The sequence below is a fragment of the Pagrus major genome, chromosome 22 (assembly GCF_040436345.1).
Source record: "Pagrus major chromosome 22, Pma_NU_1.0".
Lineage (NCBI taxonomy): Eukaryota > Metazoa > Chordata > Actinopteri > Spariformes > Sparidae > Pagrus > Pagrus major.
This window is the reverse complement of record NC_133236.1, coordinates 26,437,873-26,452,950: the sequence shown is the minus strand read 5'-3', so window position 1 is coordinate 26,452,950 and position 15,078 is coordinate 26,437,873. Positions and strand designations below refer to the sequence as shown.

The 15,078-nt window shown below is 44.0% G+C and overlaps 2 protein-coding genes across 2 annotated transcripts; one reads left to right on the top strand and one right to left on the bottom strand.

Moving 5' to 3' along the window:
• Window position 1: 1 nt before the first annotated feature.
• fkbp1b (FKBP prolyl isomerase 1B) lies at window positions 2-9,979 on the bottom strand. Its single transcript, XM_073493408.1, has 4 exons — window positions 9,783-9,979; window positions 9,047-9,094; window positions 1,049-1,161; window positions 2-830 (listed from the first exon to the last, which is right to left on the bottom strand). Exons 1-4 carry the CDS (start codon window positions 9,817-9,819, stop codon window positions 702-704), a joined length of 327 nt encoding a protein of 108 aa, XP_073349509.1. The 5' UTR covers window positions 9,820-9,979; the 3' UTR covers window positions 2-701.
• Window positions 9,980-10,311: 332 nt separating this feature from the next.
• Window positions 10,312-14,434, top strand: wdcp (WD repeat and coiled coil containing). Its single transcript, XM_073492332.1, has 4 exons — window positions 10,312-10,402; window positions 11,122-13,046; window positions 13,348-13,468; window positions 13,970-14,434. Exons 2-4 carry the CDS (start codon window positions 11,142-11,144, stop codon window positions 14,161-14,163), a joined length of 2,220 nt encoding a protein of 739 aa, XP_073348433.1. The 5' UTR covers window positions 10,312-10,402; window positions 11,122-11,141; the 3' UTR covers window positions 14,164-14,434.
• The last annotated feature ends 644 nt before the right edge of the window (window positions 14,435-15,078 follow it).

Genomic DNA, 15,078 nt, shown 5'->3' with positions numbered 1-15,078 from the left:
ATTTGTCAACACAGTACATGCCATTTTTTTTATTGAAGACTTGGTCGATAAACTGTCATAGTAGCAATGGCTCTTACAGAGTTCTGTATAGTACTGGGTTGCGTTAGATCGGATATGGTACACTTGCAGAAAATGTTTATGAGGGATATAAAATATACTAAATATAGCAACATCATTCAGAGCATTCAGCAGGACAAACCTTTTATCAAAGTGGCAATGCAGACAGTGGTATTTAATGCCCAGTTGTAATACAGAGCAGAAGTTATGTACTTTTTCATCATATGTACCCTTCCACTGTTGTTGAAACTGTAAGGCAGTAGAATATCTTGATTGCAATGTAGTACGGCTTTTTCATCAGATGACTGATTTCCTCATGGTTTAAAACAAAATTTACAACTTTAAATGAAATCAAAACAAAAACAGCACCTCTGACTTACAGCAGAAACCAAACTGTGGTGCGTATGTGTGTGAAAAAAAGCTCCATGTGAAAACTTTCTTGCAGTTTCTATTGTGACGAGATGGCAACGAAGCAGCAGTAGAATACGTTTAAATATTGAACTAAAGATGACTGTAGAAATCAGAACAAGAACAAGAGTAGGTGGATGGTGGGAGGCAGCAGGCCGAGTATGGTCTCCCTGTGGAAACAGGTTGTGGCGAATGCAGCTTCATTAACCATTAACCTTTGCGTTTAGCCCCGGGCATCACTCTATCTTAAGCAGTTCCACATCGAATATAAGAGTGGCATTTGGGGGGATGACCCCGGGGTGGCCTGTAGCTCCATAAGCCATATCTGGTGTGCAGGAGATTTTTGCCCTCTGGCCCAGGCTCATCTGAAGCACAGGAGAGAAAGGAAAGACACAACTCAGTATCTACATACATTAAAGCAGACCTTTTTCACAGAACAGATGTGGAAGTGTGAAGTGTTTACTTGCAGGAGGAGCATCGGTTTGAAATTGCTGCTGATTAGCAGATTCTCTTCTGAACTTTTACTCAAAAGCATTTAATTTAGCGTAGTGATGTAATGAGCTCTGCCTTAAACTCTTCTTACCTGTCCTACTCCTTCCTCCCAGCCTTTAATGACCTCGCTCTTTCCAAGTTTGAACTTAAAGGGCTTGTTCCTGTCTCGAGAGGAGTCAAACTTCTTCCCATTCTGCAGCATACCTGCCAAAGAGAAACGACATGAACAAAAGTCAGAGAAGAATCTGCTTAAGAACTCATTTTGGACTTACTGCACTGAGTCTAATGGCTGTTTTCTCATTTATCAGAGTGATATCAGATCAATGCACGCCCTTTTCCTCTGCAACTAATGTTTTGGAATGAGGCATTTTCAGATTAAAGTCTGAGGAATGATTGTGGCGCGGCTTCTTATCGCGATCTTGGATCTGTTTCAATTACCCAAATGAACAAAGGGGATGTGAATCAGGAAGCATTGGCCTGGTTTAGTGGATTATTTTTGAAGTTAACTAGGCCAACGCTTGCCTGTTTCTAGACCACAGGGAGACATGGGTGACAAAGGCAGGAGCGGTGCAGGACTGCACTCCTTCACAACACCGACTGACCGTCCAGGCATGACAATAACACTGGGTCCATTAAACACCACTTCAGGCCCCACTTCATTAGACATCTTAACATGCCTTCATCGACTGTGCCGACACTTATAGCCACGTTCTGTTACTCTGACAACTCTTTTGAGCTCCTTCAGCTTCTGATGTTCTTTGTATAATGTAGCATCTTTGTGGACAACAAGGAATAATAATTTAACAATCGTTAAAAAACAATGAAAATTCAGAAAATCTTTGCCGAGATGCAGTGCTCGTTATATCAAATGACTTACAGGGAGAAAGGTTTCTATTTTATAACGCAGGTTTTTCCACAAGGCACCAAAAACATCAAAATAAAACAAAATTAAAAGGCATGAATTTGGCTCATTTTTGTTTTAATTAGTTTAAAGTATTACCTACGGATCTGTAGTAATTTATCATGATTCCACTGTATATAACCGACCATATTTTCGCCTGTGGTAATATTACATCAGGAGTTAATGTCAGTAAATGCTTTGCTGATCCCGTGCGAATAAGCCACAGGAAACACAAACATGAGGTGTTAATTTCTAAATCACATTAGGTCCCCGTGGAAACACTAGTCCTGCGCAAGAAGGGCTTCAATCTCAATATCCTATATTAAACCGAGCAATCTGGGAGAAATTCACAATTTATTTGACACAAATATAGGAAGTCAGTAGACATTTAATTGTGGGAAATGAAGCTGTCGGATATTTAATTCCCAGCATTAAACTAAAGAGCTGTTCCATTCTGTCATCTTATCTATAAATTTCTCAGTTGAGTTTCCATAAAATGCAACATTATGGTATACTGTAAATCATTACTGTGATATTGTAGAAGCTGTTTAACTTAGTAAGTGTCCAACGACTAGTGAATCAATTTTAAGCCAGACTGCACTTTAAATGTGGAACATATTCTGAATTAAATAGACTTGATTCAGAGTTTTTAGGACACTACTAACACTTGTAGTTTTGTGTTTTGTTAAGACCACCGAGGAGGTTATGTCTTCACCCTTGGTTGGTTTGTCAGCAGGATTACATAAAAAATACTGGAGGATACCCCACATAGCTTGGATGGAGGACGGGTCTCGGCCCAGAATAGACCCCACTGACTTTTGGTGCGGATCCAGATAAACTCATGGCTCTCACTTTCTTTAACATTGTGAGAACCAGGGTGTTTTTAGCCTTTTTTGGTAATTTCTCAGGGAATAATGCACGGATCCTTTCGGTGGCTGGTGTTTATGAGTGAGTACAAAAGGGGAATGTTGGACGTTAGCGGAGGTATGCACTCTACTGAGTACCATTATAGATATTGAGAGCTTTCTAATGACTAATAAAGAACCAATATGCTGCTAAAATGCATGCTAATAAGTAACTTTGGGCCACTGTGGCCAGGACACAGCCTCCGACTCCTATTCGTGCACGTCTGTAAAATTTGATGCCTCTTCATTTTGATGTTTTCTTTTTTAGGGCTTCTTATCTTGTGTGGCCTGTCCTCTTCCAGGTCACCACAGTGGACGCTCTCCTAACTGAGTATGTATACATGCAAAGAATGTCCACAACATCCACATGCACTTTGGAGGCTGCTCTGTCATTGTCCCTTGATTTATCTTACTCTGTCGTTATTCAACAAGTGTGAATTCTTGGCATTTAGAGTTATGTGCTAACTGAAGTTTAGTGATGGTGTCTTGCTCATCTGGTCACATGAATGTTGGTACTGTACTGCTTCTCCCCTTTCATTCCCCACTAAACTTAGTAGGCTCAACATTTCCAAGAATCACAGCAGCCCAGATATCAGCGGGCTGGGTTCGATCCAACCATGGAGTCATCAAGTGCACGCACGGAGCCGGATACCACCTGCCACAGGGCATTCGAGTAGCAGAGAGGAGAAAACCTTCTTGCATCAGCTGCAGAAAAGCGGGATCAGTTTCTGGCAACGTGCAAGGAAACACTGACTGGCAATGTTAATTGGTGGGAGGCCAGTGAGGGATCATATCCTGGGTGTTGCACCAATGACACCTGCTGGTTGGTTGGGGTGTCTCTTTAGAGACTGCTTACGTAAAAGGAGGTATTTTACACCTGAAAACATAACGCCCCATTGGTAAATACCATTTTACGCTGAGGAGAGCAGCATCGACCAGCAGAGGGGGGTAAACAGCCGCAGGGACTGTGGGTCACACTGGCAACTCTTTCCAAAGGACAAGGAACTGGTTTTGACCAGTTGTTTTTTTCCGAAGGAAAAATACACAGCAACATTGTTCCAAAGAGAAATATGAGTCACATCATGGTTTGAGATTGTACACTGTAAATGTGCAATGGACTGACTATGAGTCTATGTCAGGTACTGCACTACCTTCACTTGCTACAGAAGACATGAACAATACAGGTGTTAATATGTCACTAATGAATGTCTGACTGTATCTTCCAGGAAAGCAAAAACATCCCAATCCACTCCTCCACCACACTTGTATCAGTGCTCTGTTATCACTCTTTGGACAGCTAAGCATGGGTGGGGTCCCTGCAAAAATAAAGCAGGACCCGTCCCTTCCTGAGACTGGCTCCCACACTCTCTCCTCATGAAAGGCTTTCACTTGGTAGTGCTCTGGCTAGATCTGCAAAAAGCCATGGCGCACAGGGGTGGGGTTATTTTTACTCCGTTTACTGTATCCTGTCTCGCCCCCCCCCCCCTCCAGTCTAGGAAGGCTGCCAGCACAACAACCCCCTCGGCCCAAGTGTGGATAAAATGAGACGCGTGTCAAGCTATCTGTCTACGACAAACTTATGTGTTGCCGCGCTTCACAGCTGCGAGCACGCAGGCCTCAGTGGAAAGAATTAAATCATACTTCATTAAAATGTCAAGTGTGACAAACTGGGAGTAGGTGCGATGTGTAATTGGGAAGTATTTTCAGCAAAGGCAATATCAATCAGCCGATCCTAACCATGGAGTCCGGACAGCCTACACCTCATCATTATACATGGCAAACAAAGAGTCGCTTCTGAGCAAGATATAGGGCGTCCTTGTTCTTCTGTGGACCGGCAGGGTTTGCTGGATAATCATTCACGCACTGTCGCTGTAGTCTTCCTCTCAGTTCCCTGTTCCATCTCTGTTGTCGGAGAACTGCAAGAAGATATTCTGCCTGCTCTCTATTAGAACGTAAGCTGCGAAAGGCCTGTCAAACACAAGGACAACTCAATACTGAATAGAATGGTGTTTCCTTACCAGAACACAACCCCAATTCCTAAAAAGTTGGGACGCTGATTTAGCATTTCTTCTGTCATTTATTTAGAAGCTGCACGTCCACGATACAGGATTGAACACTTCCCACGCCACTCAATCACAACATTTCTCCCTTGGAAGGTAAAGTTTGGCATCTTGTGACACACAACCCCATGTTTCAGTCTCCCATCTATTTCTGTGTCACACACCAAAGGCCATTAGGTCTCAACTTTAGCACGTTTCATGGTGAAGCCTGGAGCTCAAACATGGTAAGGAATGACGTCCACATTTAGGCATGACATCATATCCACAAGGCCTGTTGCTCCTAAAGCTCATGCGTCTTGTCAGTGGAGAAGGACAGGGAGGTTTATCATCGTGGTCCGGTGCCAAACTTCGTCAATCATGGAAACCCACGGGGATGGTGTGGTTTTCTTCATATTGACTGATATCAGATCCGCTTCCATGTTCTAATTTCATTGAGAGCCTGACTCACGTAGCCCTCTTCCACCAAATAAGCTCTGGTCTTGAGCAGAACCATTGCAATCAAGGATGTTTTATTAATGGATGGCACTGCACGATGCACAATGCACCTGTAGGATATGACACACCCATCCGTTTGCACTTTCAGGTCAAGGAAGACCTGCTATACTTTGGTTCCAGCTGGAAATCAGCTTGTCAGGCTGAGTAGTGTAGCGCGCAAACTGGAACAGAAGTGTTTCCATGTTGGTGGAAATACCTTCCGATTGCAGGATTGCCTGCCCGGCTTGGCACTAGGGTTGTAACTGCATGAGATTGTATTGTATGATAACCATCTCAGAAAAACATCTTGGTTTCATGAAATACGGTATTACACAAATATTATTATCAGTTACAATGACCCTTAGAGAATTTAAAAGGTTGTTTTTTATGTCCTGACAAACATAAAACTTGATATAAACTAAATAAAGCAAATATACACGGTATGAAAATAGTCAACTATCGTACCGTTTCAACGGCGCACACAGACGCAGGACTGGGCAGCACAGTGCGAAGCAAGGCCAGTGAAAGATAAACCAAGAGTAAAATAGATGATAACACATCTCAGGCCAGCTTGACTCACACCAGCCTGCTTGTCTGCTGCTGATAGAGCTGCTGCTCTGCAAACAGACCTGGAGTCAGGCACTACAGAAAAAAATAAATGTGAATGTGTGTGGGAGGGTGAGCCAATTTTTCTAATTATTTTGTTCACTTTCACGAAAGCCTGAGAGCCCTTAGCTGCCTGGTGGCAATGAGCACTCTGCTAATTTGGGCGACCCCAACTCTCACCAGAGTCAGAGTTGGGGGGGGGGTCATTCGCAAATCTGTGTGTCTATTTGCTCCGGCATGTGTGTGTCTGCATGTTTAAAATCCCAGAGGTGAAAGTGAGGACGGCAGTGAGAGATTGTCAGAGAGTTTTCTGGGAGAATGAAGCTCCCGAATATTAAATACTGGAAATAGAGTGGTTTCAAAATCCCATTATGCACCCTTACTGTTTATCTTCTCCGTGCTATCTGGAAAAACTAACACCAGCGCATGCTGCTGCGATGGAGGGTGCAGTCTGTGGCTCTTTGTTAACAGCCAGCTGGAGGACTTGGCCAGGCTTATGTTCCAAATCTACAGCTAACCTCTATTACTAGCGCTATCTCTTTATCAGATCGGGAACTAATCTTGTATTAAAGCTTTTAAATAAAACAAATGTGGGTTAGCCTCTGACTTTACTACTTAGCTTTCACACAGATTCCTGGATAACTAACCCAAGCTGACTGACTTTACCAAGTAACGGATTAGAGAATCACCAAAATAGAAAATCATTTCATTTTGACTCTAGGATTACTTTCTGCCTGTTTACTCCTTACATTACACTATGTCAAAGGGACAGTTCACCCAAATATTATTATTATATATATATATTAATATTTCATTTAGGAACTTTTGTCTTTCTGCTTAACTACACCTGCCAACTGTATCACGGTGAAGAAGGAAGAGTGCATCTACTCATGTTTACAGTCAGAGGCCTCTTGTCCATGAGTAGATTCATGGATTCCTTAGCACAGTGACACGGCAGAAAAAAAATAGTCTTTATGTTTGAAAATCTTGAGAGATATTGCTCTCGAGGTTTTTCAAATGTATGTTTTAAGCACTCTGAGCACCACAAGTCGAGTCCCATTAAGTTCCTTGAAGTGACTACGAGGGACGTTCAGTTCTTGTTGATTCTAGCGACCCCTTTTGACAAAAAGCGGTACGACACCAGCGCCTGCTGTTGTTAAGATCTTTGCTAGCGCGTGCCAGTAATGTATTTATATGTGATTTTGTATGTGATATAATTTATATGGACCCAAGCACAGGCATTAATAATAACTACATCAAAAATAGGAGTCTGTTCGCTGATGGTCTCGTTTGCTGTCACAGGTCATTTATAATCATCAGAGGAATCACAAGACTGTTTCATAAACACTTAAAGGTGTCTTTAAAGTCACTTTTATATTCAAGACAAGGAAGACATCTCAGCGTCTCCATAACTTGGCACATCACACCAAAACAATGTAGACGCATAAACAGAACTACAGGTAAGATGAGAACAAAATAAAACGAGAAATAACTCTTTCAAGCATCATCATGTGGTGTGTGGCTTGTTTTAGCTGAGGCTGTACAGTATCACAGTAAGTCAAGTTACAAAACCACATTCTTTGACTAACCTCCTGGCTTGTGTCCAACACTAAGGTCTCATTTTCATACAGTGTACAGCCCTACCTTTTAATACCAGCAGATTATTTTATATCAACCCACAGCGAACACATTTCTCCCACTGAGACAATAACATATTTATATTTTGTGCAAGGTCCTTGCTTTGGCTCAGCTCCGCATTTGCTTGCCATCGCTGCCAAAACACCAGGAGCTTACGGCTAATTCCTGTGAGCCGCAAAGGAAAAGCAGAAAGGAGAGCAAGCTAAATATTTGTTCTTTAAAAGTACAAGAGTTCGCTCTAAACAATGACAGAGGTCACCCATCCAATAGGTGGTAACAGATCTTATTGTTCCTTTCAGAGATGGAATAACCGCAACAGAAAACAGACGGTAATGACGGGATTGTGACAATGGAGCACAGGATATAAAGGCAGAAAAACAAGAAGTGCATCCAAAATAAGTATAATCCCACAGTGCTGATGGAGACTAATACTCATTATCTGCTAATTTACTAATCAAATTGCAAAGAGCGAGTCAGAACTAAAATCCTCACTATGCAAGACTCCAGACTAGGATGAGCAGCTTCCACGCACTGAGGAGGTATCATTTCCAATTATAACATAATTCATTACCGCAGTGGCTGATCTCTGCAGAGATCAGGCCCCCGAAGGGAAATCTGGTTGGATTTCTTTTCCCCACTGCCCCCAAAAAAGTGGAACAACACAGTGTTTGTTAACACGAGTTGGCAGGTGTCTTTCTCTCCATTATCACACACACGCAAGTCAAACAAAGCAAGGCATTCTTACATGAAACTAAACGCTGTGGGTAAGCCGAGGGATCAATATCGTGACAGGTTACGACAACCGTGTGAACTCATTCTGAATGATGGGAAAAGGAAATCCCCACAGTGATACATGCACGCACACGCACATACAGTACGACAATGCTCACACACTTGAATTCAACCTGCTCACTATGATACCGACGCCACGGTGCGTGCAATAACTTTGACAACCATGTAGTAATAAAGCTGTGATACTCAGACAGACTGATGACATGTGAACTAGGCTTTGTTTACTTTCTGTCTGACCTAGTTGTCTGGGCTACACACCCCGGGGCACTGAATAACCCAAATTTACTTCCCAAAACGTCTCGGCGTCTCACCGGCCCCGCCTCAAAAAATTGGGCAATCTGACTGGGAGAATAACAGCAAAAACAAAAAAGCGTGTGTGTACATGAGCGTACTAACGTGCACGGTGCAGGTTTCAACGGTTTCTAAAGTGGCATTGAGACGGTAGGACAAAAAAAAATAAAAAGCAAAATCAGTTTTTTCCGGGCGTGGTGGCAGCTCCTCCCTATGTTTTGAGACTGTATGCGACACGCAGGTGCATACATGTCTGGCAAAGACAGTGTGAGAGCTGAAAACTGAGCTGTATTGTGCTCCAGATATATTGTCAAACACACACACACACACACACACACAGGGACAAATTTCCTCCCTTCAGCAAGGAGACAGGAAAGACGGCTTGATCTCACGAAAAAAAAGCAAGAGAAGGAGTCAGTTACCTATGTAATGAACAACACATGTCTGGCCCTTCTTTGGAAATGTTCTTCCTGTTAACAAGAGAGAGAGAAAAACAAAGTGTTATTATGTGTGTTTGTGCACCTCAGAGGCTGCCAGGCTAATCTTGTAGATTAACAATGGCTGGGTTTACATCTGGCTGGGAATGCTGTACCTTTTATTGTGCCTGCAGACACACTTGGAAGTTAATATGCGTCTGTTAAATCTCATAGTCATGCTAAAACTTTTGGCCCTGGAGGCTGATTTCTCCAGGGGGTAAAGGGGGCTATCACATACCTCTGAGTTAATTACATTAGTAGTACGTTAGACTGAGAGAAACAACCTTGTGTGTCTTACCTGAAGAACAAATACATAATTTAAAAGAGACTTGCAGATGCAATTTATCAACCTTAACCCCATTTTTAAAGCAGTTAACTGTGGAGGCTTCTGGAAAGATGCAGTGCAGGAGTCAAGTGATGGTGAATAACACGGTTAAAAATAATAAAAAACTGGGCTTTAGCCCCCAAAATAATACGCCGAAAACTATTAATAGTTGCAAGCTTTCTACTGAGTTATTAACCTCACATGCTATACGATTAAAATCTACATTTAAAGCACATTATGTTGATATTCAACAAGATTTCAAAAGGCATTCCGGGGAACTACCGAGCCCCGACCCCGCCGCCACCTCCTCCTCCTCCCCCGCATCGGAGCACACACAAGCGGATAAAATCTACTCACCGTCACCGGGAGATATTGTCTCGACTTCCACGCCCATGGTTGTGCTACTTGAAGAATCAGCTCTGGACCATAAAGCCTAAAAAGCCGTCTGGACAGCCAGTGGTACCCGTTTTGCAGCTGTGAGTCGGGCCGTGTCGGTGCATTCACGGAGCAGCACCGAGCAGCACCGCAGCCAGACAGTGAGACACAGCCAAGATATTCTCTGGCTCGTGGTTGAGACGGCGTCGAGATCTACAACTACGGGCACGCACGTCGTCTGCAGCCTCGTCAAAGACTTCACGGCGGGTGTGCTTCCTCTTAAGCGACTATACCGACCATATTTTATTTATTTATTATTTTTATATCTGCTTTATTTCTTAAACATACTAAGTATTTGTATGTTTTAGTTCTTTAAAAGCGTTGGGTGTCGACACATGCAGCGCCATCTTGCGGGCAAGCCGATTATAGATTCAACTACATATCCCATGATGCACTGAAAACGTCCGTTAGTTTTGCTTCCGGGTCGGAGAGAAATGAGTGTTGGAGGCACATTTCGCCGCACAAAACGTGGATTATTACACGGGAAACTCGTTTTAAGTGTGTCGCGGGGATCACGCAGGAGATGCTTGTGGTTTTATAAGGTACGTGAAGACACAAGTGACACGTTTGTGTGGCTCTTTACGCTAATTATTAGCTAGCTCGCATCATATAGCATCAAATAAGCTACATGTAATGATTCGTTTTGAGTATGAAGTTGAAAACGTGTCTCATCAAGTTTTTCACCCTCTCATTTTAAACATGATACAAGCACGCCTCAGTGTTTTCTTTAATATCTCCGTACAGTTTCTACATCTGTATTTACTTTTCAATGTAATGTGCTTTTCTTCTATTAAACTTATCAACTGTGATACAACTGGCTGTGCATCCAATGTTAATTTTTTTTGTTGTCTTATTCTTTTTGACATGTCACATTTGTCATATCAAATAACACCTCTACCTGATGAGGAGACAGCCTAATTTGTCCAAAGTGATCATGACAGTTTCCCCATTAAAAGCTGTGATGAGACACTCCCACTCAACACATAGTATTGTTAAGCCCCGGGGCCCTAACAGGACCTGTGTGCTGCTAAGGTCATTCAGGCATAAGCAGATATAAGAGTTCGTCACCACTGCCTCAGCTCAGGCAGAAGGGATTAAGGCATGTACTTGGAAGGAGACACGGGAGAGGCTTTTCCTATTCTTAATCTGCATAGGTAGCAATAGCTACTCTTGTGCTGGATCCATTTAGACCAGACACAAGTCTCTGTTACCAATGTTGACTTTCTGAGTCTTTTTTTCCTTTCTTTTTCTCTTTGAAAAGGCTTCTTCACACCTGCCGGGATGGATCTTGGTAAGGCAAAGCTCCTTAGGACGGGTCTCAACACTCTACACCAAGCCATCCACCCCGTGCACGGGATAGCGTGGACGGACGGCAAGCAGGTCTGCTTGACGGCTTTCTTCTTCCTCAATGGCGAGGTGAAGTTTGGAGACACCAACGTCATCGGCCAGTTTGAGCACGTCTTCGGGCTCTTCTGGGGCCCGCTCTGCTGCTCGGACTCCCCTGCCTTGCTGGCGGTCCAGCACAAGAAACACGTTACGGTGTGGCAGCTGCAGCTCAGTGCTCTCGAGCAGAACAAGCTGCTGTGCAGTCAGACCTGTGAGATGAGCGAGCCTTTCCCCTTGCTCTCCCAAGGCTGCGTGTGGCATCCCAAACTGGACATTCTGGCTGTGCTGACCAAGAGGGACACTTCTGTGCTGTTTTCTGTCAGGGTGGACAACAGGAGAACCAAAGCAGACATCAAAGGTAGTGGACTTATCCACTGTGCATGCTGGACTAAAGATGGCACACGCCTGGTGGTGGCTATTGGCAGTGCCCTTCACTCTTACATCTGGAATGACATCCAGAAGAGTCTGGTGGCCTGCTCCTTCTGCCCCATCTTTGATGTGGGAGGCTACATCTGTGCCATCGAGCCCACGGGGGAGGCTCAGGTAGCGGTGGCTACAGAGCTGCCTCTGGATAAACTCTGTGGGTTAAATGCCGGCATAGCATTCGACATGCCGGCAGAGGGTGAGTCCCCGCAGGTCCAGGGCGCGCATGTGCTCATGTCAGAAGAAGACAGCCATGTGGACTCACGAAGGAGATCTTTATCAGAGAGATCCTTCATCCCCAGCTCGGGCCCTCTAGACCTCACCCACCTCTTGGCCAGGCACCGTCGCTCTGACCCCAGCCCCCTTATTCACCTGCGTCGTCGAGACACAGTGACGGGCACTGGCCAGGACTCCTCACACCTCATCCTGGTCACCTATGAGCGTAAAGTCACTACCACCCGCAAAGTCAGCATCCCGGGGATTTTGGTACCAGACATTGTGGCTTTTGACCCGCGTGGCTCCACAGTGGCGGTGGCCTCCAACACCTGCAACATGGTGCTTGTGTACTGCATCACAGCCTCTGCCATGCCGAACATTCAGCAGATCTCTCTGCAGACAAACGACAGGCCCAAAGGAGTGTGCTTTCTCAATGACAAGATGCTGCTGTTGATGGTGGGCAGGCAGAAGTCCAATGACCCTGCCTTCCTTCCGTCCTCCAACACAGATAAATATATCCTCCGTCTCTTAGCCAAAGAGTTGATCTACGATGGAGAGACTCCCATCACACCATCCCCCTCTGCTCACAACCACGAGTCCACCTCTAATTTCTGTGCAGGGATTAGGAGGCACTCGGAGCACCTATCTAGGGACGACAGGGAGCGTCCGGGGATAAAGGACTTGATTTTGCCTGGAGGGGGAGTAATTCGTTCACCAGGCAACAGGCGCAGGCTGGTGGAGGAGGTGAAGAGCAGCGAGTCCAGCCCCGTCACCAGCTCTGTGGACTTCTCTGACCGAGCCCCGTCCAGTGCCTCCTCAATCACGGTGGAGAATTTTGACATGGACCACATCAACCGCATGTCCAGCCTGGCGGTGGCCGGCCAGACCAGCAGAGACTCCAGCCGGGCCAGTTCTCCTCGCCTCGAGCCGTCCGACAAACTCCACATGGAGCCGACACTTCCCATGCCTGAAAAGACATCGGGCCTTGCCAGGGAGCGTGCACTGGAGCAGCTCGTTCACAACATGGAGCGGCTTTTTACACGTTTTGCAGATGTACAGCAGTGCCTGAGCGAAATCAGAGATTATACACAGAATGGCAAGAAGGCCCTGACTGTCTACCCCAATGCCTGTGAACCCCCCTATGTCAATGTCACATGTCAGGTACAGTCTACTCACTGTATTTTCTCTGTGTTTTTGTAAATGACTGTGCAAAGATAATAACCCCTAGCCAGAGAAGAGAAAGTCTTTTTTATTTTTATGTCTTACAGTCAGGGGCTTAAACACCTTAATCAGCTGCAATTTTCCTCGAAGGATAAGGCGACCGTAATCCCGCGAATTGTTTAATGTGTTTACAAACATACCAATCCAAGTATCAGGTATCAGATCAGGATTTTAACTAACTCCATAATTGCTTGTAGCTTGACTGTTTCTCTTTATGTCATCCTTCTTTGTGCATTTGCAGAAGCAGCTATCAGAGAATGTGTTCATCGACGAGCGGCGGCCAGTGCTGCTGTGCGATGGAAAGCTGTGTCTGCGTGCCCTCCAAGACCTCTTCAACCTAACTATTGTGGAGATGATGTATGGTACGTGAAGCCTGTTAAGTTTGTAGTAAAATATTGCCTCTGTTCTTTAAAATGACAAACGCTACATCACTTTCAAGGCTTAAGTTTCAGTCTTGTGTCGATTTAAATCTCAGAATTGAGCTAAAACCTTCAGCGTTGCATTGCCTGTGAGGTTAACCAATGAATTAAAATGAAGGAACGAAGGAGGAAACTCCTCGTATTCCTCTTTGGAAGGATTTGAATAAGTAAAGAACCTCACATTTTATTGTACAACCTTAGACGGCGCATTCTAGCATTGTTCTTGCGTTAACGTGCATAAGCTATAATTGGAAGTGATTAAAAGCCTAGGTCAGATTACAGGCTTTAAAACAAAAGCAGCTTAAGTCCATTTAATAGGTATAGTATTTTGTTGCTGCAGCAGAGGTGACTGTCCCTAAACAGAGACACGACAGCAGGTCATAGCTGTCACAAACTACATTTTGCAGTAGTTTTTTAACACTTAATCTTGTGTTGGTTTTCCAGGTCCCTTATGGGTTGTTCTTGTGGCAGATCCAGATGGCTTCGTGCCTCTGACATTCAAACCCAAAGAGGAACTTACAGTGCGGAACGGGAAGCGGAAAAGTAATCTGCGGGCTCCCGGGAGTCCTGAGACCTCCTGCCCGTCCAGTCCGGCCCCCTTCCAAAACTCCAACACAACTACAGAGGCTTCCACATAGTGACTCTGAACACACTCGTCAATTTATGGACTCATGCAGTTGTAACTTTAATTTAATCCGACTGGATCCAAGAATGCAAGGCGGAGTGGATGTGGCATGAACACGCAGAACCTCACTAATGCAGACACCCAGAGTTATATGTCATATTTATTTTTGTACTTAAACATATTTTAAAAAGAGCTTCAGGTTCAGATGCGACGTTTATATGTTGCTGCTTTGAAATGAAAATAAAGTTTGAGCACAGAGCCAAGTTTTCTGTCGACAAAATGCAGTGCAGTTGTTGAGGTCTAAATCTTTATTAAAGCAGGACACCAATTGCAGTACCATGACACTGTACAAACAGCTTTGAGTATGTTTTAGGTGTGTGTAAGACATGTTTTCAATCGCCCTGATGTCCTGATACATGAAGAGAAGAATAGAAGCTTATGCAGGATGTAAATGTTTTGTTTTCTTTCTGTATTACTGAATGGAATTCAGATTTTACCCATTAAATTTCTGAAATCTCACTTTTGTGCTAAATAACCCCGACTCACATGTTTCACACATGATTGAACCTTTTTACTCAACCCCTCTGGGAATATCTAAAATGTTGATGAGACACAGTTGAAGCACTTTTTCTTCTGGAGTCGCAATGTTATGAACACAACTGACCACTAGAGGGGGCAACACTCAACAGAAACTTTCCTGTCATTGCTACACAGATCTCCAAAGAAGTGTAAAAAGTGTATATCGATAAAATAGATCCTTTGGTAGCTCTTCAAATATTAAATTTGCATAACTATTGTGCTCTCCTTTGTGTGTTATTGATTATTTTTTTACTTCAGCAAAGAAACACAACACACATTGTACGATCTACCAAAACAGCCTCTACAACATTTATTCATTTCATCTCTTCAGCCCTCAGTAATCACATAT

What these genes read in the sequence shown, in the direction of transcription:
- fkbp1b (XM_073493408.1), bottom strand. Translation starts at nt 9,819, where the DNA reads ATGGGCGTGGAAGTCGAGACAATATCTCCCGGTGACG. An exon ending in GACAATATCTCCCGGTGACG is followed by an intron (nt 9,095 to 9,782) that starts GTGAGTAGATTT and finishes TCTTGTTAACAG; the next exon opens with GAAGAACATTTCCAAAGAAG. An exon ending in ATGTGTTGTTCATTACATAG is followed by an intron (nt 1,162 to 9,046) that starts GTAACTGACTCC and finishes TCTCTTTGGCAG; the next exon opens with GTATGCTGCAGAATGGGAAG.
- wdcp (XM_073492332.1), top strand. Translation starts at nt 11,142, where the DNA reads ATGGATCTTGGTAAGGCAAAGCTCCTTAGGACGGGTCTCAACACTCTA. An exon ending in ATGTCAATGTCACATGTCAG is followed by an intron (nt 13,047 to 13,347) that starts GTACAGTCTACT and finishes GTGCATTTGCAG; the next exon opens with AAGCAGCTATCAGAGAATGT. An exon ending in TATTGTGGAGATGATGTATG is followed by an intron (nt 13,469 to 13,969) that starts GTACGTGAAGCC and finishes TTGGTTTTCCAG; the next exon opens with GTCCCTTATGGGTTGTTCTT.